Here is a 22,693-nt window from a genome sequence, read left to right on the forward strand (position 1 = left end):
TTTAAACTGTATGGCGTCTCTCGCCAGGAGGTGGCGCTGTTGAATATAGCTGTTTTGGAGCAGCAGTAGTAGAAGAAGAAGAAGACGTCCCACTCTGCTGCTGCTTCGGCGGACCGGTTTGGGTGCACCTCAACGTCTTCGATGCCGAGCAAGACTTCCTGTTTGCGTGTAGACGATCTTTGGTTTCCGCGGCGCTCACTCTGTGTCAACACAGCAGATGAACAACAACCTGCGGCATTTATCTGCTACACCACCTTGCTGACGTTTTTCCATTTTTCCTCTCTGGGTGAGCACATCGAGGGGGGACGTGTGAGACCAGCCCGTAAGACAGAGAGTGTCGTTACTCCACCTGTGTTATCAGCTAGCGGCTCGGCCAGTCAGAAAATCTTATTAGTTAGCTAATGAAGCTAGCCAGATTAACGGTTATCATCGTTACCTGACGTTAGCTCACTCCAGCTAGCTTAGTAACTAATACGTGTAAACACCTGCCAGGGGTTTCAGGTAATTAGCGCTATTTTATAGGAGTAACGTTACATTTTTTTTATAGGAGAACATTTAAGTGCAATATTCCAACCCACGTGAAAATGAAACCGTAACTTGGCTGGTTTCATTTTTGACATCACAACTTCACAGGTGTACGGAGTTTTCTCCCTAGACTTCAGTGAGGACAACGGACGTTTGACTTCGTTTCAGAGCCCGTGCGGGGCGGGCTGCTAATGGCGGGCGTGTTGTGTTTGACAGCCGCAGCAGCATCACAGATGGAGACATAAACCCCGCCGATGGAGAGGAAGAGGTAACCAAAGTCCCTTTTCCCTCAAATGATGCTTTCAAGTGTCTTGTGATGATGTCATCACCATGTGACAAACCGCCTGCGGAGGCTTTCCCCCACAAAACAGCTGTTGTTCCTTGTGTGTGTGTGTGTGTGTGTGTGTGTGTGTGTGTGTGTGTGATTTGTCTCACATGAAGAACTTTGTGTTTCCAGGAACTTGCATTTCCTCGAAAATAAATGGTGGTATATCTACACTTTATAATGTCTATTCCTTTAACAAAAGGTGATTCTGAGAAAATAGACAGTTCGTTAAAGGACCCGTCAGGTCGGCTCGCCGCATTTTCCAGCGAGAGATCGACCTTTACGGCCCCTCGTGTTTATGATGCATTATTCTCTCAGCTCTGGAGATGACAGCGGAGGAGAGCGAGGCCTGCTCCACACCTGGAAGGGCTACTCCTACAGCGTCACCCCAGACAGGCTATTCCTCCCCGGGCCTGTGCTGCAGGTCGCCCTGGGCACGCGCCATGGTGTCCTGCTGGTGGAAGGTAGCAGCATTGTTCTTTGGGCTTTTTTTTGTATATTTGTATCGCCAACAACCTGATAATAAAGCGAGAAATAAATAAAGTGGAAATAATGAATGCTTTGTCATCCAACCCGTAACGGGGAAACTAAAGTAATGTATATTCAATTTGATGTTTTAGATATTTATTATGCGAATATAATGCAAATATTCCCACAACTGAGAAAATCTGCAACGCTGCTCTTTGATATTCGTGTTGTCGTCGCTCCCTGTTCAGGAGGGCTGGTGTACAGTTTCGGGGAGTTGCCGTGGAAGCAGAGTCAAGTGCCCGATTCTGCGAAGCCCACGGTGGAGGGAGCGCTCAGCGGCCAGCGGGTGGTCGCCGTTGCCGCCGGAAGCTTCCACAGCGGGGCCGTCACAGAGGACGGAGGCGTCCACATGTGGGGGGACAACGCTCTCGGGCAGTGCGGCTTGTCAGGCCTCAGCACTGTCCCAAACCCGACTCCGGTCGCCCTAGTGGACGCTGAAGCTGCCCCCCCGCAGACTGTCCCGGTGCTGGAGCTGGCCTGCGGGGGGCAGCACACTCTGGCGCTGTCGGCCCAGCGGGAGGTGTGGGCGTGGGGCAGCGGTTGTCAGCTGGGCCTCAACGTCGCCGTCTTCCCTGTCTGGAAACCGCAGAAGGTCGAGCACTTGGCGGGGAGGTATGTGTTACAGCTGGCCTGCGGGGGCTCGCACAGCCTGGCTCTGGTGCGCTGCTTGGGCCCCCAGGACGTCCACAGGCCCCTGGTGGACAAATGCAGGCAGTGTAACCAGCTGCTGTACACCATGACGGATAAAGAGGACCATGTCATCATCTCCGACGGTCACTACTGCCCCCCTGGCGTGGAGCTGACCGAGGATGAGGGCAGGCGGGAGGCTCCTCCGCCGACACAAGGCCTCAAAATGTCCCCTTCTGAGCCGCTCCTCTCCTCCCGTACCTCCACCTCAAACTCCCTGGCACCTACCGACGGGGTTGTCCCCACTCAGGACTCGGAGAAAGAGGAGTCAGCCGCGACGGACGGGCCCCTGACAGCCTCGGACTCCGCCCCCCCGTCTCGGGCCGGAGGCGGGGCTGTTTCGGGGGTCAAGAGTTCACTTTATCCAGATGAGCAGGCCGTCAAAGAGTATCTGAAGAAACTGTCGCAGGCTGAGCAGATGGCGAAGGCGTCTGCTGGAGGAACGCTGGTGAGTTGTGTCTGTATCACAGTGATGAAGACCTAAAATACTCAAAGGAGGAATATTGATACTTTAGAACTTTGCATATTCCTAGACGTAGAGATGCAGACTCTCATTTAACCCCCTTTTCTTTTGTCCTCCAGCCCCCAGCGGGAGGGCTGACCCCCGCCAGCTCCACGCTCAACAGCCTGGTGGCCTCCTGCGCCTCGGCCGTGGGCGAGCGGGTCGCCTCCACCTACGAGGCCCTGTCCCTCAAAAAGATGATGAACTACTTGCCGAGGTCCGGCAGCCCGGCGGCGGGGGGGCTAACGGGCGTCGTCGCTGACAACACGGCCGAGCGCGTCCGCCTGGAGGACTCCATGCAGGCGAAGAAGAGCTCCAGCACGGGGGACATCCGCGAGGAGGAGGCGGAGGGTCTGCGGCGCCGCCTCTCGCTACCGGGACTCCTCTCTCAGGGTAGATGCACAGTTCAGCTCTTATCCACCTCTTATGCGCTGCTGCGTAAGTACTCGCATGGGCAGGTTGCTGTGTGTGTGTTTGCTCGGGGCCTCCTCATGCGGCTCGTATGCACGGCACAGGCTGAAAGCAGAGGCTGTCACCTTCATCTTAAGAGATAAAGGAAGTCACAAGAAGCATGTCGGCAAAATTCTCAGTAGAAGTCGAAAACCTTCTTAGAACATCAGATGTCAGAATTAGTCTGAATTAGTGGGAATAAGAAGCGAGGGAGTCCTCTGTAATTCTTAATAGCTCCCCTGTGTTGTTCTCCCCGCCGCCTTCAGGCCTCCTCTCACTGTTTGTTTTGTCACAGCTCGTGTTTGACACGTCAGCTGATCGTCGCTGCTGCTTCGGCGCATCACCCACAATCATTTTCAGAATCGTGTTTTTCAGAAATGTGTCACCGTGCAGATTGTGTTTGCATGTTTAGGTGTGTGTGTGTGTGACTAGTGATACTCACTCAGCTTGATGCTGTTTTTTTTTTTTTTTTTTAGATATCTTGCAGTGGAGGAAGAAAAGAAAAGATTAAAACATTTTTTTTTGTGTGTGTGTGTCTTTTCACCCAAAGTGTCCCCGCGGCTCCTGAGGAAAGCCTGCCTTCCGAGGATGCGCGCCGTTGCCCTCACCCCGCTGGGGGGGGCGGTCCCCGAGGCACAGGAGCTGTTTCCCACCCTGCAGACCGAGGTGTGGAGTTGGGGCCGCGGCGAGGACGGACAGCTGGGACACGGAGACGCTCTGGACAGGTTGGAGGAAGTCTCTGGGGAATTTTGACAAAAACTTGTCTGCATTCTGAAAAGAAGAATAGGCTCGAAAAGAGAACGCGAGACCCAGGAAGGAAGAATTACACAGGCAGATCAGATGGGAAACCCAGCGGTCTTTGCATATCCATTAAAAAAGCGTATTACTTATTGACCAAAACCTAAATGGGAGTGAATATCAGGTTGGTATTTCTGTGGCGCCTGCAGATCACAGCCGCTGTGCATCAAGAGTCTGAACGGTAAGGAGGTGGTGCGTTTGGCGGCCGGCGCTCATCATTCCCTCGCTCTCACCGCTCAGTCCCAGGTGAGACGCTGCTGCTTTTTACCTTCACGCATTTTACGACAAGGCAGGATTTTTTTTTAACCATGTATATTTATATATTTTTTTTACAAATCCTCCAGGTGTTTACTTGGGGAAGCAACAGCTTTGGTCAGCTTGGACACATGGAGTCACCCAGCACTGTGCCTCGCCTCGCAAAGGTGTGATGGTAGCCCCCCCCCCCACCTGTACGACACACAGTCACAGGGAGCTGTGTGCTTCATGCCCCTCTCCGCTTTCCCTTCCAGCTGTCAGAGGGGATCCGGGTCTGGGACATGAGCGCTGGAGAGAGACACACCCTCCTGCTCGCAGACGGAGACTGCTTCCGGCCCATCATCTATTACAGCGGACAGCAGGTGAAGGAGGAGGGGGCGGAGGGCAACGCCAAGGAGCTGGGTCAACAGGAAGTGGAGGAGGAGGAGCGGCCGGGGAGCTACACCCAGCAGCCCGTTCTGTTGCCCTTCTGCATGGACGTAAGCTCTGAGTTAGCCCTCGTGGGTGAAATGATGATCAAATCAGCTTGGTTGGGGTCCTAACCTCAATGCGTATCAGATCCTGAGCCCGTGTGTTCCCCCCCCCCCCCTTCGCCTCCAGCTCGGTTATGTGAGCAACGTGTCCGCGGGCGGCCAGCGCTGCGTGGCCCTCTCCGACATGAACGTGATGGGCTTCATCGCCAGCCTCCACGAGCTGGCCTCGGCCGAGAGGCGCTTCTACTGCAAGCTGTGCAACATCAAGACGCAGATAATACGCCCCCTGCTGGAGCTGGGTGAGAATGACGCCAGGGAAATCGTCTTGAGTTTGCAGTTCTGCCCCGGCTGATGTCGCTGCTTCTGTTGGGTCGCCCTCCTTCTCCAGAGTCTCTGGGTTCGACCCTCGGCCCGGCGGCCACGGGGCTCCTGCACACTTTGGTGGGCCGGTTCAGCCTCCTGTGTCACCTGACGGGGCAGCACGCCGCCAGCCTCACCGCCAACCTGCGCCGCGTCCGCGACGTCAGCACCCTGCTGCTGCTGGACCACGGCAGCATCTTCCTGGACTCTTACAACGAGTGCGTGATTGTTGGCAATGCTTCTAGGTCCTCTGACCCGAATCTGACCCGTGTCTTTATCGTCAAAGGTACTGCAGCGCTGTGGGCAACTTCCATGTGATGGGAGGCTTCCAGACCCTGACCAAACCCTCACTGTGAGCACATACTTTTCCATCATAAAACCCCGGCGTCGACAAGCAGCTGTGACACAACAATACAAACACAGCCTTTGAATCACATTTCTCTAAATGCTGTCGTGAATTTTTGAAAAAATCTCCTTTTCTAGAGATTTCTTTGGGAAGAGTCCAGAGCTGCTCAAGAGGCTGTCCGAGTGCAGCGAGGAGAACCCCACCATGGCCGACCTCCTGGTGGTGCTCTTCTACCTCCCAACGCGCCACCTGCACGAGTACGCCCGGCTGCTGCTCAAACTGGTCACCTGCTTCGAAGTGGTTGGTGATGTTGGCACATTTTATGTTATTGACCATTCAAATGAGTCTGGTTTACTATGTAATATATATATATATATATATATATATATATATATATTTTTTTTTTAGAATTTCTATAAAAAAAAATGAGTTGAATTTTCAGGACTATTTAGTTAAAGTTTTTACGTACCTCTTTTAGGGCACCGGTAAAATGAAGTGTCGGCCAATAAAATTGGGGAAATATTGACTATATAATTGAGCAAAAGTTTTAAAAAGTTTGTGCGCATTGCTCAAGTTCTCTAAATCGGATTGTTACTAATTATTCCTCATGTTGAACATGTCAGAGCTCCGATGACTACCAGCGGCTGCAGGACAGCTGCTCCAAGTTTGAAGCTTTAGATCTCCAGCTGAAGAGAAAGAGAAAAGACGCCGACAACACCTTACACTTCTGGAAGAGCTTCCCCGGCAAAATGACGGTAAGCCCCACTGAGTGAGTGTCTGTGTGTCTGCAACAACACCCACGGTGGGTCCTTGGGGTGCCGCATGACGCCCGCACATGGCTGAACGGTGTCATCGTGTGCGGTCAGGACTCTCTGAGGAAGCCCGGACGCCGGTTGATCTGCGAGAGCAGCAACAAAGCGCTGACGCTGCAGAACGCCGGAAGATTCTCCGTCAACTGGTTCATCGTCTTCAACGACGCTCTGGTTCACGCACAGGTGAGCTACACACACACACACACACGCGCGCCATCCATGTTTCAGACTCTGCGACGTGGTGTGTTTCAAGCGTCTGTATGTGCTTGCCTCCGTGCTGTCAGGGCGTGGCGCCTTGTAAAAATCTTGTAAGTATCGGTCAGCACAGCTACCTGTACGGCCCCTCCCCTCCTGTGTGTGTTTGAGGGCGTTAGATAATCCCCCCTCCACCACCGCCTGCGCTCCACCTGAGGGAGACTGCATGGAAGGATGAACAGACTGTAAGAAAGGCTCGGCAGCTTTAATGCATCGGAGAACATTGCAACAACTCCAAACTAAAATACCAAACTCTGAATGGACGGGTAGAAACATAACCAGCGGACATCCGTTTCCCGTTGAAGCCTTTTTCTCACTATCTGTTGATAGTGAAATAACGATGACCTTTTGACAGTTTCATGTTCACTTCTCCAAAGCAGCTTCCTTCCCGCTCTCCCTGTTTGTCTCCTCTTTAAAAACTTGTGTTGCATGACTGACCCCATCATTCCTCAGGTTCTTCTCACTGTCTTCAAAGTATGCCTGAATGTGCACCACTTTATTTTTTTATTATGTTATTCTCAAAAGTTTGGTTACATTTGTAGTCCTTCTTGACTTCATTTTTGGCCTCCCTGCACATACATATATACATAATTATTCATTTCTAGTTATTGGAAATAACTAAACTACCTAAACTGCAGCAGGGCTCCTAGTTATGAGCAACCTGTTTATAGCAGTCTGTCGTTATGGGCGTAATGTGGTCAGAAATGGTCACAGCTCACCTTCACCTACCGTCTCCTCCCAGTTCTCCACCCACCACGTCTTCCCGTTGGCCACGCTTTGGCTGGAGCCGATTCCAGAGGAGAACCCCGGCCTGTAAGTCACCTGTAACAAAATGAATATGGTGATTCAGTGTTTTTGTGTCTAATACAATTAGAAGTTTACATATAATATTAATAGTACTTGCACGTTAGATATGATGGTGTATTCAGATACTTATGAAAGTTATTTCTTATTTCACTGTGAAGAGTTATTTTTGTCTCAGTACTTTATGTTTGTCATGTATGAATATGACATGCATGACGGTGCAAAACGCTGTGTGTGTTTGTGTCTGCAGACATGGACTAAAGATGATCACACCAGAGGAGACGTTCACCGTGCTCGCCTCCTCTCCCACAGAGAAGGTTCATCTTTTAATGATTATTGACAAAATGCTCACTTAAAAAAAGCAAACGCAGCATTTCCATTTGTTGTAAGTCAAAGAAAACGGACGGCCGTGCGTCATTCTCCCCTCAACCGCGTGCTTGTTCCTAGACCAAGTGGCTCCGCTCCATCAACCAGGCGGTGCACCGGGCCCTGGGCGGGCCGGGCCAGAAGGCGGAGCCTCCCGCCTCCAGGACGGCGTCCTACGCCTTTTATAAGGACGGGCGGCTGAAGGAGGCCACGTACGAAGGGAGCTGGCTCAACGGGAAGCCCGACGGCAGGTTGGGCGCACGCACACACCACCTGTCTGCGGGTCGGGGGAAAGTGCTGATGTGTAGTGATGGCTGGTGTTGTTTTTCAGAGGTGTGTTAAAATGGCCTGACGGGAGAATATATACGGGGGGGTTCAAGAACGGGCTGGAGGACGGGTGAGTGCTCGCCCCCGTTGCACCAGAGCCTCGTCGGGCGATCCGGTTCTTCATGCGTCTCCGTGTCTTTCTGTAGCTTCGGGGAGTTTGTGGCTCCCAACAAGTCGCTGAACAAGAACGATCAGTATGTCGGTCACTGGAAAGACGGCAAGATGCACGGCCTCGGGACCTACAGGTGTGTGTGTGTGTGTGTGTGGGGGGGGGGATAGATCAACTTAATTTTACCTCCTCCATAGATGCGTCATGTTTTATGTTGGATAAGGTTTGTCAAGTCTATTTCTCTGTATATTGTACAGCAAATATGGGAAAATACCAATAAAACTAATTATTCGCAAATGGGCGTTAAAGAAAGTGGGAGGGGTTTAACTTCCTCCCGTCTGCCTGCAGCTATGCCAGTGGGGAGGTTTACGACGGATCCTTCCAGGACAGCATGCGACACGGACACGGCGTGCTGCGCAGCGGCAAGCTCAACACCTCCTCCCCCAGCGTCTTCATCGGCCAGTGGCTGCAGGACAAGAAGACCGGCTACGGCGTGTTCGACGACATCACAAAGTAGGCTCCTTGACTTCAATGCAGCACAGACTGCCGACATTACGCAGAACGAAATACAAAAGGTGTGTCTTCTTTCTGCACAGAGGGGAGAAGTACATGGGCATGTGGCAGGATCACACGCGGCAGGGAAACGGCGTCGTGGTCACTCAGTTTGGCCTTTATTACGAAGGAGCCTTCAAAGACAACAAGATGATGGTGGGCACTTCTTTTCTCTGTACACATTGTGAGATAGGACTTAAAATATGGCCCAAAGCACATTGAGCGTATCGAGAGTAACAGCACTTAACAGATATTGAAATGATTGTGTCTTGAAATAGACCATGTGATATATGTAAAGGGGCTGTTTTATACGTTATATTCACTGTTCAGCGTTAGAAAGACGTCATGTCCCAGCTCCTAAAACGCCATTTAAGATAAATGTTAGCGAGGAAATCCCCAACTGAAGGGATATTATTTTCTTTTAGGGCACCGGGATCCTCCTTTCAGAGGACGACACCACGTACGAGGGGGAGTTCTCTGACGACTGGACCCTTAGTGGCAAGGTGACAAATGAACATGATGTCAATATAAGTATTTGCATGTAACTATTAGTATGTTTTTTTGTGAAAAGGCACTGAAATGATCAATTCTAACGTCATGTAAGAAACTGCTCAAAAGTTTAATGCGCCGTCTGACCTTCCCCCAGGGAACGCTGACGATGGCTAACGGGGACTACCTGGAGGGGTCCTTCGGGGGCGAATGGGGCTCGGGCCTCAAAGTGACGGGATCCTACTTCAAGCCACACCTGTTCGATACCGACAAGGAGAAGAGCATCGCCGTGTAAGCTCACCGGGCCAACAGCAAAGGGATGTTTTATTAGATTGGATTTACCCATATTTTTGTATACGTTTGTGTGTGTGTGTGTGTGTGTGTGTGTGTGTGTGTGTGTGTGCGCGCGCGCTGCGGCAGGAAGTTGGGGCGTCTGTGTGTGTGCGCGGAGGACAAGTGGCAGGCGGTGTTTGAGGAGTGTTGGAGTCAGCTGGGCTGCGAGGCGGCGGGTTGTGGAGAGAACACAAAGGCCTGGGAGAACATCGCCGCGGCCCTCACCACCAGCCGACAACTCCTCCAGGACAGGTACACACACACACACACACACACGCACACTAAAGCACACTACAGTAAAAAGAATGAGTCCTAGTGAACTCGAAGGGAGGATGTAAGTGTTGTTTCTCTTTGTATCCGAGCCCGGAGATGTTGTCTCGGAGCCACAGCAGAACCTTGGAGGGTCTGGAGGTCGTCCCGCAGCACGCTGGCCCGATCACCATGGAGAGGTATCACGCCATCCGCCTCTACCTCCTCAAGGTAAACCCCCCCCCCCCCCACACACACACACCGACAACGTAATTTGGGGTTGTTTTCAGCCACACAGATGTTTGGTTAGCAGTACCAGTGAGTCCATCCAGCTGTGAGTACCAGTAACAATGAAAACTACTTTATAGAGAAGTTACAGATTTCTGGGAAAATGCTCATCAGAAAAATGGTTTTATAACATCGTATCGTAACTGAAAATTTACCAATTTAAGATATCTCTTATCTTGGTAAATTTTCAGTAGAAGTATTATGTCAAGGCCAAATGGGGAATGAAGATTTAAATGTTACGGTCATTTGAAACGGAAAGAGACAAGCTCTGTTTAAAAATAGTTGCAAGAACTAAGAAACTAAAAGGACCCTTCGGCTCGTTATGGTCGTTATTTCTCAACAGCAATTAAAATTTTTTCCAAATTGTTCCGCTGACTTATTTTTAACAAGTTGTGTTTCCAGGAACAGACCACGTAACAGGAATACAAGCATTGCTTTCTTTCCAGGAAATCCAATTACGACTGAATAAATATACTCACATAAACCAAAACATGTTATTCTGGCTGCTCAAAAGAGATCTCGCCCCTCCAGGCGTGCGACACCTCGCTCCACCCGCTGGGTCGGCTGTTGGAGACCCTGGTGGCGGTCTACCGGATGACCTACGTGGGCGTGGGAGCCAACCGCCGCCTGCTCCCTCAGGCCGTCAACGAGATAAAGTCTTACTTCAACCGCATCTTCCAGATCGTCAGGTTTCTGTTTCAAGACCTGCCGGAGGAAGGCGGCCTGATCCCCGAGCCGACCGCCGTCCTCCGAGACGAGACGGAGCCGGAGTCTCCAAAGGCCGGGTAAAGACGGGCCCCGCCCCCCTCCTGCGCGCTCTTCGGTGGCTCTTAAGTGGTAACCGCCCCCCGTGTTTCTCCTCAGCCGCGTGGTGAGCAGCTCGGCCCTGCTGCTCCCTGTCCTGCTCCCTCGTCTCTACCCGCCGCTCTTCACCCTCTACGCGCTGGACAAGGAGAGGGAGGACGACGTGTACTGGGAGTGTGTCCTCCGCCTCAACAAGCAGCCCGACCTGGCGCTGCTCGCCTTCCTGGGAGTCCAGCAGTAGGTCGCACGCTCACCCGCCGCGGTTCAGTCCTTCTGTTTGTTGATTTCCAAATCCACCCTAAACGGTTGCATCCTCTCCCCAGAAAGTTTTGGCCTGTTTCCTTTACCGTCGCCGTGCCTGCACCGGGGGAGATGCAGCAGGTACTTTTCACCTGTTCATTGGACTTTCAGAACGAGACAAATTGTTTTTTAAAAAAGTCTAAATATGTCATTGGGAAAAAACAGTCAGATAATATTATTGAGTATTCGAGTAAACCCTTTTCTGATCCCCAGGTCCTGTCCAGCACCAAGGATGCCTGCTTTGCCTCCGCCGTGGAAACGCTGCAGCAGATCAGGTTCGGCTTCACGCAGCAGCTCTAAAAACCACCGTTGTGCTTTATTTAACCTGAGAGAATCGGCACTGCTCTGTTTTCAGCACAACGTTCACCCCGTCGGACAAGCTGCAGGTGATCCAGCTCACCTTTGAGGAGATCACGCTGGCGGTCCAGGCGCTGGTGAAGCAGGACTTCCTGTGGTCCATGGACGACCTTTTCCCCGTCTTCCTCTACGTGGTGCTGCGCGCCCGGTCAGCAACGGACCGACCCCGCCGCGCACGAATGCTTAAATGTTACAATGACGAGGCGACCGAGAGCAAACGGGAAACACCCTAATCACTGTTTTCTTCTCAGAATCAGGAACCTGGGGTCAGAGGTCAGCCTGATCGAAGACCTGATGGACCCTTGCCTGCAGCACGGAGAGCATGGGATCATGTTCACCACGCTGAAGGTCCCGCCCACACATCTGTCATTAAATAACCGACTGTTTAAACATTTCTGAAAGTATTAGACCCACAATGCACTAGTGTGTGTGTGTGTGTTCTTATTTGTGTGTCTTTCCCCCCTTCAGGCTTGTTACTACCAGATCCAGCATGAGAAGATCACCTAAAGCCAGCGTGGCGTTACTTCAGCCGGGCTTCGGGATGACAGATGCGAGCAGCGGCCAATGTGGAGCAGAGCGTCACTTGAACAGGTTGTTGACGGCTCCACCCGCTGTGGGACCTCCACCTCCAAACTGTGTCCCGTTCTAGTGACCTCTGCTAGATCACAAGGGTGCACATGTGAGCCACGTCACACCGACGTCCCGTTACCTGTGGGGAACCTCACTGGTCCATACCGGTGTTTTCTTTTTTGTGCCATTTAGAACCGGTTTGCTGTGTTTTTTTTCTGCTCACAGTCGCACGCTGTGAGATACCTCACCTCTTCTCACTGCAGAACGACAGTTTTTTCCTGCTTTTGGCAAGATAACATTCCTTTTTTTTATTTCACCTCCATGAAGAAAGGGACGGATATCAAGAGAAAAGACGGATTGACTGGATGATATTTCCGCCTCACTGCTGCTTATGACTATGAGCCTGTTGACTTGAAGACACACGTTTTCCTCATGGACTTTGAAAGTTGTTCCGTAGAGGCAGAGATGTACATCATAAGGCCTTAATGCAAAACCAAGCTGAGGAAAAAGCTTTACAAGATAAATGACAATCTGGTTTTTAATCAAAATGCAAAATAATGATTTTGAAGTCAAATAAATCATTTTCTGTGAACACAATGCTGGACACCCTCAAACCGGCTGCTGGAGATGCTTTGGAGGATGGAGGGTTTGAGTTGGTACAGCTCAGGTCTCACCTTCGCCTTCAGAGATCTCATCAGACATCTAATAACAATGGTGGTATTAATTGTGTTGTTGTGAATAACACTGTGTTTATTGCATGCAGGCAGGGAGAGAAGTCCGCACATTCTTCATGAAGCTAACCGCCGTGTGAAGGTCTCACGACACCACTTTACCTGTAAAACCATGAATGCACAAGGTGACACTTGGCCTGATTGTGGGTTCTTTTGTGCTGCAGCAGAGCGGCGAGCAGTTTAATGTAACCACGGTTTTTATAGATGTGATGTTCAGAGCTGATTCTCTGCGCCATCTGTCAATGCTAACAGTTCTTGTTTTACAGCACTAGCTGTCAGACATTGTTGGTTATTTGTGATTTGCGTCACACAGGCCCGTTTTATAGAGGGCTTAAGAGAGGATTCAGAGGATGACCAGGCTTTTTTATTTTTATTAAAATCAAGGCTTTTGTTTTGTCAGATGGCTTAACAAAAGCAAAGCCGGTGGATCGGAAGCCTCTTTTTTTGAAAGGGACTAAATATAGGTGAGGCAGCGGTTTTTCCCCTCCAGGATTTAGGAAAGATTTAACCTTTTTGTCGTTGACCGTGCGTTTATTAAAACCGATATTGGGTTTTATTTTGGAAACGATGGGTAAAGGTCAAGAGCAGTCATAATGAAAACAGTAACCAATCGGAAATGTTATGAAGTGCGGTTGAATTTGAACATGATCTCCTTGTAGTAGTACGTGGACGTCTGCGTGCGTTGGGCCTCTCTCACTTTTATGACTGTTTCATGAGCTCTTGTTGCTGCGTATGAGCCTGACCTTTAATCAGAGGGTCTCTGTAGCTCAGGAGTTCATTCCCAAGATGCTTATATTTCTTTGTCGTGTCACTAAAGTTCCTTTTAAGATTACTGCTGAAGTAACTGACTTGCAAACCAAACTGATATTCTTGTGAAGGTTGTTCCTGAACTGACTGACGTACATGTTGTGGTATTTTAAATCCAAACTGAAGAGAATGTCCATAAGCTCATGTTTACTATGAAATTGAAAAAATGTTTATTTGTTAACGTGTCTCTATTACGTGTGTTTAAACCTTTAAATAATGACAGAAGGCAATAAACTCATTTGATGGACGTTGATAATGAATCTGTTTGTTTTTGTTTTTATGTGATTCTACAGGAATTGAACGGTCAAACACAAATGAGCCACGTCTTCGCCCATAGCAACTGAAACCAGAGCAGATTTCTCACTCGGAGAACATTTCATTACCGGATTTACATGTTGACCCACTTTAGAAGAATTTACATCTAGTGATGCCTAAATAATGACCGAATGGAGTAAGACGTCACCAGACCAGAGGCAACAGAACCGAGTACGTCCCTTTTTAATTTAAAATGTTTGTGTTCCAGGTCATCGGCGGCTCAGGTGTCAAACTCTCAAATACTCTCAGCGTCGCCCTTTTTTAAACTTGGGGGGTAAGAATACAACACGAAAACATACTTTGTGCAACGAGATAATCTGAGCTTCCGGGTACGATGGGGTCAGGACTCCTCAGGTGGTGGGAGGGGATATTTGTTGTGATGCTTTAGGAAGAAGGTTCCCTAGCAGGAGGTTCCACCCGTTCCTGACAGATCTCTGTGTTTAACTCCAGCTGTTGAGGCAGAGCATCATTTACACGCTAATGTGACGACGCAACCTTTGACCCACACGTGACTGTGCCCCTCTCCAGGAACCGTCAGCACAAAGTGTCGATCGGCCTCCATCGTCTTTTAAAGCCTTTCTCCTGACACCTTGACCCCCCCCTCCCTCCTTCTCCGTCAGTCGCCTCTTCTCCACCTGCGTGCCGCTGGAAGCTAAGGAGCTTTAGCAGCTCCGCAGCAGCCAGCCGGTGAGGGAGGAACCGGCTTCCGGTGGCCAGAGGCGGGCGGCTCACTTGCCTGGGATTAAGTGGGATCGGGAGAGATTACAGCCCTCTCTCCCTCCCTCTCTCTCCCCCCTTGTTCCCTGCTGCTCGATCAAAGTGTTGCGCTCCGTCTTTTTCTATACATTTTTCCTGCAAGTCCCGGTGCAAAAACCTGCAGGAGCTGGAGGATCGAAGCTTGTGGCACCCTTAAGGATTCAGACAGAAGAAAGGTAAGATGCTTTTTGAAGGAGGGGAGGACTTGGAGGGATGATCCTCTCCTACTTTAACGAGGAACCTCTTGAGGAGCACCTTCTATTTTATTTCCAACAGCTATTGGTTAAACACATGTCTTAATGGGGTTGTCGTTGTTTATTTACAGCCATGATTACGGGCATAGAGGTTTTTACTGGTGACGTTTATCGCCCAATCTTGTCAGTGTCCCTGTTCTTGTAAAATGGAATTAATAATCCTTGGAATGACATTGCAGCTGAATGTAATGCAAAACAAATACCAGATTGGACTTGATACTGGTCTTTGCATTGCCAGAGATTAGGATCTGCACATCTCTGTTTTCATCACAGTTACTCTTTCAAGCTGCTGCAAAGTGTACCAGCGAGCCTTGACCCCCCCCCCCCCCCCCCCCCCCACAGGGCTCGCTGTTATAGATATTATCCGACAGGATTCACGAACATGCAAACGGTGGGACCTAGTTAGTACGTAGTCCACGAAGACTAGTTATTCTTTATTAATAACAACACGTCACACTGTCGGGTTTCCTTCACGTCTCCAGGAATTTCCTGTCCGCCCCCCTGCTTGGGCGTCAAAGGTCGGGGGCCCCGGTGACCATGAGGCAGGCGGTGGAGGCTCAGGTGTTGAACCCCTGCTGTGAACTAGGAGAACACGGTGAGTGGGCGCGTTGTTGCGAGGCCGCGGCGGCCCTTCGGCTCCCTGTTCACACTGGTGGTGGTGCGCCGCAGGCCTGCGTCAGATCCTGAGCGACGTGATCCAGGAGGTGCAGCGGTCGGTGAATCAGGACATCGACGGAGCGGAGATCCTCCACAGCCTGCTGAACGCCTCCTGGCTGCAGTCGCTGCTCAAGGTCCGCGCACACACACACACACACACACACACTGCTTCCAGTATCCCAGTGACATTAGTTGAATGCTCATACACAAAAAAAGCACTCAATGAATGAGACCGTGGAGATAAAATGGTGAGTGATAAAAGTAAGAGATGAGGAGAAAAGGTGTCAGTTTGGACGACGTGCTTTTCAGGGTAAATGTTGTCTTTTCTCAGTCAGGAGCTCAAGTCTACTTATTTTTTCATAAAGACGGGATGTGAAACGGCTTCCAGTTTTCTAGCGTAGATTTATACCTTCAAACTTTTGAAATACTGCTGTTGTTATTAAAGTTTGAGACATTTGATCCCATTGTTTCAGGTTTACGAGTGTCTTCAAAGGTACCTGAGAGGTTCTCCAGCACCAGCTCTGGACTACGCGTCCGGACTTTCACTTCAGGTTGGTTCTGTGAACAACTTGTTGCTCTTGTTCACTTTGTGCCAGTCTTTTTCCTCATGCGTTTCATTGTTGTTGTATGCAGTTGCTGGCTGACATCCGCGCGTTGCCGGGCTGCTCTGAAGAAGCCAAAGAGCTCTACAGCCTGCTGAGGAAGCCAAACCTGCAGGTTTCAGTGTCGTTTCCTACATTATTCACCTGTATTTGTGAGAAGAAATCCTAAAACTTTGCTTTGTTATTATCGACGAGCCGGCGGATTTCAATAAAGAAACACACCTGATCTCCGTGCTTTTGCAGGCTCTTCTCTCAGCTCATGACACGGTGGCCCAGAAGGACTATGAGCCGGTGCTCCCATCGATGCCGGACAAGCTGCCGGACGACGAGGAGGCCACCAGGATCATCTGCCTGGTGAAGAACAAGCAGCCACTGGTGAGCCTCACAGCGCCTCAATGCAAACGCTTCAAATAGGACCAGAACATAGAAAAGGCTTCAGACCCGTCAGGTCATGCAAAGACAGTAAGTCGTATACAACCAGACTCTTGAATGTCCATCTTTTCTCAGATTTCCACTTTAACCCAAAGCCTTCCTGAACAAAGAAACGCCTCCGTGCCGCCGGGTTCAATCGTGTTATGCTCACAGGTGTTTCTGTTATTATGTCCACCACATTTAAATCGTTCAGGAGAACCTGGACATCGCAGCCTGCAACACGGGAGGATTCATGACGGCTTATCAATTGCAATGCAGACGCGTGAACCTGAAACATTCGAGCGTGTTTTCTTGGTAAAATGTGGGTTTACAAAGTGAAAAATGTGCAGATTCAAAAGGTTTTGCACATAAAAAAACAAAATATAGGGATCAGTATGAACGTACATTTTGTGATTTGGGTGAACTAAGCCAAGTCACCAATCTTGAGAAATATTTTCATGTTTTCACATTTAGAATAAACATCTTCAGCGTGCATACGTTACAAATAAACAGGACAACAACAGAAGCCTGACAGAAGATTTGTTTGAACATGTAGGCTGTGTTTTTGTGCCAGATGTGAATCAAACCGCTGACTGCATCCAAGAGAAACCAGATGTTTGAATTTCATAATCCCTCATTTTAGAAATTGTCTATTGATGCTACAGATCTCCTAAACGCGGAGAAACAAAATACATTCCAGGCATCTGTCAACGTTCGTCTGTATCTCCTCTGGGTTTTTCCCTGTGCATCTGTTTAAAGAGAAAGCACCATCACAAGCCGCCGGGTAGCTGCCAGTCCGCAGGCCGCAAGCCGATTGGCCGGTGCAGGGTTTGTTACTCCGAGCTGCTCTGGGATCAGAGCCGGAACCGCTCGGCGCCGTCGCTCTTCAGCTCGGTTCTGATTGGTAAGAAAAGCCCCCGTCACTGGTGCTCCTCCATCTTTCATCACAGCTACCCGTGGGTGTCCCCGGGTGGTTAATGTCTGTTTCTTGTCGTTGGAGACAACATGGTGGAAGACAGCGGCGCTGAGGATGAGGTGGAGTCCAGCGGCCCCCGCGCAGCCCGGCGGTGGACAATGTCTCCGCCGTGTCTCGCCGCGCCGTACTGCCTCCCGTCGGGCGTCCCCCACAGGCTGCGAAGCCAGAGCCCTCGCGTCCACACCGCTCCCCCGAGCCCCATGTGGCCTCGCCGGGGGGCGGCTTTGCCCCCCGCGGGCCCCGTGGATCCGGCCCAGCAGGAGAGCCCGGACCAGTTGAGGAGCGCGGTGCAGCTGGCCGCCCGCTCCATGGAGAGCAGCACCAAAGACATCAAGCTCCTCGGGGAGAGGATGACCGCGGCCACCGAGCGCATGTCCGAGGCGGTGCAGGACAACTCGCAGGCGTTGACCCTCCTCTCTCAGGTGGTGGACCGGCTGCAGGCGCTCCTGGCCGCCACCGCGGCGGAGACCGGCGGGCCGGACCCCGCCGAGCGGGACCCCACGCCCAAGAGATCTCCAAAGCGTCCCTCCCCGGCGCGCTCCATCCCCTCGCTTCTGTCCTCCTCCTCCTCCAGCTCCCTCGGCAGCTCCCTGGACGCCACCTCCACCTCCCAGGGGACCAGCTGTCTCTCTGTGTCTCTCTCGCCCCGAACCACCCCGAAAACCAGGAGGAGCCCGCGGGAGAAGCCCACCGAGCACCAAGCGCCCGCCCGCCTTCTGACCAACGGCCTGCTGGACGAAGCCAAGCTGGAAGCTCGCCCGAACCAGCAGCAGAAGAATAGGAGGAGAAAGAAGAAGAAGAAGAAGAAGAAGAAGAAGAAGAAGGCGACGTGAGCGACGCCCACAGAGTTTCCAGCGTCTGGACCTTTCACGCCGTCTCCACAGAGCGGCCGACCTGCCGGCGCACACGGTGATGGCCGTCATTCATTCCTTCATTTCTGTCGCATTTCTCATCCCTTTCCTTCGGTCGTGGACCATTTCATGCTGGAGGTCTCGTCCCGGGATCTTCATCACTTCTCCTTCGTGTCCGATCTCTTTTACCACATCCGTCTTCACGTCCCGTCACGATTCGTGTGGCCTGTCCCCCACCTCACCGCAACTTTTATTTACTCTCTGTTTTCCTTCTCCTCTGTTCCAGGGAGCCACTATAAAGAGAAATGAGATCACCGGGGAGATTTTTATCGCTCGGGTGATTCATGGAGGTCTGGCTGATCGCAGTGGTGAGCCTTTTGTCCTCAATCCACCAGTTCAGCTTACTAGTAACTACTAGAAGACGTTGACATTATTGTGTGTGTGTGTGTGTGCAGGTCTGCTCCACGCAGGGGACAGGGTCGTAGAGGTGAACGGTTTTCCCGTGGACGGGTTGGAACCTGAGCAGGTCATCCAAGTTGTGGTACGTCAGTTCTTTGTGGCCTAAAATAAAGGAAATAGTACGAAAAAGAGCAATTTAGGGAATTTCTGGCATTTCTGATCCCGACTGATGTAGAAGATGAGAAGTTTTGGAAGTAGACATTTGTTTTGAAGTGGTGCCTATACGTTAAGCCAAATCCTCTATTCATCCTTGACAAGTCTATCAGCCTGATATCGGCTAACAAATCCATCCTGTATGTCTTCTTTTCTAAACAATCAGCAAGCGAGGTCGCAGGGCACCATCATGTTCAAGGTCATTCCCATCACAGAAAGGCCGGTCCACAACCAGACGATGGTAAGTCACCCTCCACACACACAAACACACACACACACCGGCATCCTGCTAACTGAGCCGCTCTGGTGAAGCTCTACGTTCGGGCCCTGGTGGACTACAGCCCCCAGCAGGACCCGGCCATCCCCTGCGCGGACGCCGGAGTGAGCTTCAGGAAAGGCGACGTCCTGGAGATCGTGGACCAGACGGACGCGCTGTGGTGGCAGGCCAAGAAGCTGCCCAGCAGCTCGGCCTGCGCCGGCCTCGTCCCCTCCTCCAACCTGCTGAGACGGTCAGTGGCTCCGCCCACGAGGGCGGGATGCCCTCGTTAAGGAGGACAGAGATTTCTTTATTGGGGTTATTATGCTTTTACAAATGTTGGCTAGAATTTAACCAGCAATAGGAATTAACTTCTGCATTCATGTCCCTCAAAACTGCTACTAAGAAAAACTGCTGCTGGTGCCACTAGACCATACAGGTGTAACCGCGGAGCCGATCTTTAAACGTATTCGGTTCGCCATGTAGCCGTAATCTGCGTGTTGTCCCAGGAAGCAGAGGGAGGTCTGGTGGTCTCAGCCGTATCATCCACAGGCCGGCATCCAGACCTGTAAGTCCCCCTGAACTCGCTGTCAGCGCTTCACCATTCGCGGCCTCTCTGCAACCCGTTTCCCTTTGTGTGACTTGTGTTGTGTTTCACCCCGCTGACGCTGAAGTGAGCACGGTGGAGGAAGGTAAGGAGCGCACACACATACACACACACACGCCGCCTGTCGCTTTCTCCCCATTTAGCTCCAAAAACCAGCGATTCATAACTCGCTTTGCAAAGCAGAACTCCGTTTTTCCCCCCACAGAGGAGGACTTGATCGCCCTCGACGAGAAATGTGTCGAAGCAGGTAAAGCTCCGTTTAATCTCTCACACGTACACCGGCTGCACGTCTTTGCTGCTCTATGATTAATCCCCCCGCTTTGTGTTGTTTCCCTCCTGTCAGACGAGGAGGCATTTGAATCTGGTAGGTAAGTCTTTGTTGATGTCATCTGGTTCCGACTCTGTTTTCTGTCTCCCTCCATCTGAATCTGAATCCTTGGTCCCTTTTTTTTTTTCCAAACTCTGCATCTGTCTGCCGGCGGAATGTCAGAGGAGCTCAGAGAAGGTGAGAGAACCTCAGTTTCATCTCCCTGAAAGGAGGAAGCTCCATACAAGCTTTTACACTTACCTTCAGTTTCAATCTTTTCCATGTATTTTATTTAAGATTTTAGTGCCAGAATATTATTATTTTATTATTTGATCCAAGGATCAGCAGTAGTAGTCAGGCTTGGTCTTCCACATACTAGTTTTAATGTATTTATTGAGCCAATTTTGTATTGTATGTATCTTTCTCCTTAACCAGGGGAGGATGATGGCTGCAGCAACCTTGAAGACATCTACTTGGGTAATTCTGGCTCTTACCCGCTCTGATACCTGCACACCTATAAATCCCTCACGCACAGTTCCCCTCGATTGTTACACACTCGCCGGATCTTTTCTCAAACGTTAACGTGAGCTTCATCTCCCAGCGGGCTTCAGGCGCAGCCTGCGTCTGTGTCGGCGGCGGTCTCACAGCACCACGCAGCCCTCCTGCCACACCCGCTGCCCCAGCAGCTGCTCCAACAGCCTCGGCAGCCCCTACGAGGAGGTGGTGCGCTACCAGCGCCACCCGCAGGACGCACACCGCCTCATCGCCCTCTTAGGTGCACTTGTCACAGGCCTCATTGTTTAATGTCTTGTATTTCTCACCAGCCCTGTTTAAGCAACACAACCTATTTAATCGATCACATTTGATTTAAATGAATTTGCTACGAGATGTTTGACTCTCCCCTGTTCATCCAGGCCCGCCCGGTGTGGGTGTGAATGAACTCCGGAGGCGCTTGATTGAATTGAACCCAAACCTCTTTCTGGGAGCCGTGCCTCGTACGTAAAGACCAGATTTAGAATCAACTTCATGGATTGAATCAGCTTGTCCGATGGTCCTTTGTTGTTAAGTGATTGTCCGTATGACAGAGAAACGGCACCAGACTTTCCTTCCCCAGACACCACGAGAGCACCCAAAGGATACGAGGAGTCTGGCAGAGAATATTACTTCATCAGCAGAGAAACCTTTGGCAACATGGTGTACAACAACAGGTACAACTGAACCATGAGTAATGGATGTAACACACTAAACGCACTGCGTTTGTGCTCTTATACTAAATATACCCACTTATTTATGAGCTTTAACTTAAGGTCAAGTAGAGGTAGAGCTCTACTGAGGTGTGCATGTTTAAGCATTGAGTACTAGTGACTCCTTCCTTGTTGTTGTGCAGGTTTCTGGATTACGGGGAGTACAGAGGGAATCTGTACGGCACCAGCATCGAGTCTGTGAGGGACGTCTTACTCAGCGGAAAGATCTGCGTCATGGACATCGATCCAAATGTAGCAGCAGCAGTTACATTACCGTCCTCTTCCAGACACCACAATCTCTTTTTGTTGTACTTCTAATGACTTGTCATTAAAAGTTTTGCTTTAAATGTTCAACTCTTGATTCAGGCCATCCATGCAGTGAGGAGCCACGAGCTGAAGGCTTACATCATCTACGTGAAGCCGCCCTCACAAGATCGCCTCAAGGAGACCAGACAGGACTCGTACATCACCACCAACTACTACATCAACCGGCCTTTCAAAGTAACCCCCCCTTTACCCCCTGACCGGATTCTAGATTATGCTTCTGGTAAAACGTCTGCTTTTGTTAACTCAGGAAGACACCAAATACTTAAACGGTGACACAGACATTTTACGTCTCTGAGCAATTTCCTTTTGATTTGAAGTGAAAATCGAAATAGGAATGTAGAGAAGAGACGATAAGAGAACAAAACCTATTGGAAATCATCAGTTGAGACGTTTGTTTCCTCAATCAGGAGGAAGACTTCCAGGAGATGGAGGAAGCCGCCCGGAAGATCGAGTCTCACTACTGGGCGTTTTTTGACCAGGTGATTGTGAACGACAGGCTGCAGGACTCCTGCGTCCAGCTGCTGACCGCAGTGAGGAAGGCGCAGGACGAGCCGCAGTGGGTCCCTGCCAGCTGGATACGACCCACGACCACGTAAGCGAGGAGGATCGGGTGGCGGCGAAGGGGGAAGAGGGAAACTCAACCTCCTCTCACTATGGCAGCAATGGTTTTTGTTTTACACATTTCTCACTGTGAAATCTTAACATGTAAATCCATTTGAATTTTTTAAGGGGGTAGGGCACGAAAGAAATGCGACCATTTCCATCTTTTAGGTAGTTGCTTAATTCACCTGATTATTAGAGACATATGGAGCTGAATATTTTACTTATTATTATTGTAGAAGATCATTCTTGCCCTGCTCCCTTCTCTGAAACACAGCCCTGCAACAAAGAACATATGTTTACAAAGTGATGGTTTTTCATGCTAAATTCTTGTCATTTCATGAGTTTACTCTAGCCTAAAATGTTATTGCGTACAAATGTAATAAACATTAACAAAAAGAATGGATCGATTTATATTTGTACTTGTTTGTTACAGCAACAAACCACTTTCAACAATATTCACAAACGTACGACTTTCATTAATCTGTTTGGGTGTTTCGAATAGGAGGTTTTATT

At 50.4% G+C, this 22,693-nt stretch overlaps 2 protein-coding genes and 1 long non-coding RNA gene across 17 annotated transcripts; 2 read left to right on the forward strand and 1 right to left on the reverse strand.

Annotated features, from left to right (window-relative positions):
- The first annotated feature begins 109 nt into the window (after positions 1-109).
- On the forward strand, positions 110-13,663 carry als2b (alsin Rho guanine nucleotide exchange factor ALS2 b). Of its 14 annotated transcripts, none has more exons than XM_078102405.1 (34): positions 110-286; positions 634-793; positions 1,169-1,314; positions 1,567-2,513; positions 2,648-2,960; positions 3,568-3,742; positions 3,965-4,061; positions 4,160-4,237; positions 4,325-4,549; positions 4,671-4,842; positions 4,932-5,121; positions 5,190-5,255; positions 5,387-5,549; positions 5,873-6,004; positions 6,116-6,244; positions 6,346-6,369; positions 7,059-7,129; positions 7,371-7,437; positions 7,568-7,737; positions 7,818-7,883; positions 7,960-8,058; positions 8,271-8,435; positions 8,519-8,630; positions 8,900-8,977; positions 9,121-9,254; positions 9,384-9,548; positions 9,659-9,776; positions 10,365-10,618; positions 10,698-10,874; positions 10,961-11,018; positions 11,151-11,212; positions 11,293-11,442; positions 11,546-11,642; positions 11,763-13,663. In XM_078102405.1, the coding sequence occupies exons 2-34, from the start codon at positions 780-782 to the stop codon at positions 11,799-11,801; spliced, it is 4,953 nt and encodes a 1,650-aa protein (XP_077958531.1). In that variant the 5' UTR covers positions 110-286; positions 634-779; the 3' UTR covers positions 11,802-13,663. The 14 variants fall into 14 exon arrangements, with proteins under 14 accessions (XP_077958531.1, XP_077958534.1, XP_077958532.1 ...); XM_078102406.1 differs by having other exon boundaries at positions 112-501; XM_040172841.2 differs by having other exon boundaries at positions 149-286; positions 2,648-3,005.
- A 1,483-nt stretch (positions 13,664-15,146) lies between these two features.
- LOC144407726 (uncharacterized) lies at positions 15,147-16,337 on the reverse strand. Its single transcript, XR_013467646.1, has 2 exons — positions 16,209-16,337; positions 15,147-16,080 (listed from the first exon to the last, which is right to left on the reverse strand). It is a non-coding gene; the product is annotated as an uncharacterized LOC144407726 (long non-coding RNA).
- Positions 15,214-22,596, forward strand: LOC120817157 (MAGUK p55 scaffold protein 4b). 2 transcript variants are annotated; one of them, XM_040173030.2, is made up of 21 exons: positions 15,214-15,322; positions 15,397-15,518; positions 15,858-15,935; positions 16,018-16,101; positions 16,230-16,361; positions 18,511-18,592; positions 18,680-18,765; positions 19,003-19,077; positions 19,149-19,345; positions 19,602-19,660; positions 19,767-19,784; positions 19,905-19,946; positions 20,043-20,063; positions 20,190-20,204; positions 20,442-20,483; positions 20,608-20,781; positions 20,921-21,001; positions 21,121-21,214; positions 21,394-21,502; positions 21,617-21,751; positions 21,985-22,596. In XM_040173030.2, exons 1-21 carry the CDS (start codon positions 15,265-15,267, stop codon positions 22,171-22,173), a joined length of 1,893 nt encoding a protein of 630 aa, XP_040028964.2. In that variant the 5' UTR covers positions 15,214-15,264; the 3' UTR covers positions 22,174-22,596. The 2 variants fall into 2 exon arrangements, with proteins under 2 accessions (XP_040028964.2, XP_077958576.1); XM_078102450.1 differs by having other exon boundaries at positions 19,767-19,946.
- Positions 22,597-22,693: the final 97 nt, after the last annotated feature.

The sequence above is a fragment of the Gasterosteus aculeatus genome, chromosome 1 (assembly GCF_964276395.1).
Source record: "Gasterosteus aculeatus chromosome 1, fGasAcu3.hap1.1, whole genome shotgun sequence".
NCBI lineage: Eukaryota > Metazoa > Chordata > Actinopteri > Perciformes > Gasterosteidae > Gasterosteus > Gasterosteus aculeatus.

Coding starts and splice junctions, on each gene's coding strand:
- als2b (XM_040172833.2), top strand. CDS start 1,149: ATGATGCATTATTCTCTCAGCTCTGGAGATGACAGCGGAGGAGAGCGA. Junction 9,549..9,658: donor CGACAACTCCTCCAGGACAG/GTACACACACAC, acceptor TTTGTATCCGAG/CCCGGAGATGTTGTCTCGGA. Junction 10,619..10,697: donor CCGGAGTCTCCAAAGGCCGG/GTAAAGACGGGC, acceptor GTTTCTCCTCAG/CCGCGTGGTGAGCAGCTCGG.
- LOC120817157 (XM_078102450.1), top strand. CDS start 15,265: ATGAGGCAGGCGGTGGAGGCTCAGGTGTTGAACCCCTGCTGTGAACTA. Junction 15,323..15,396: donor CTGTGAACTAGGAGAACACG/GTGAGTGGGCGC, acceptor GGTGCGCCGCAG/GCCTGCGTCAGATCCTGAGC. Junction 20,782..20,920: donor CCGCCTCATCGCCCTCTTAG/GTGCACTTGTCA, acceptor CTGTTCATCCAG/GCCCGCCCGGTGTGGGTGTG.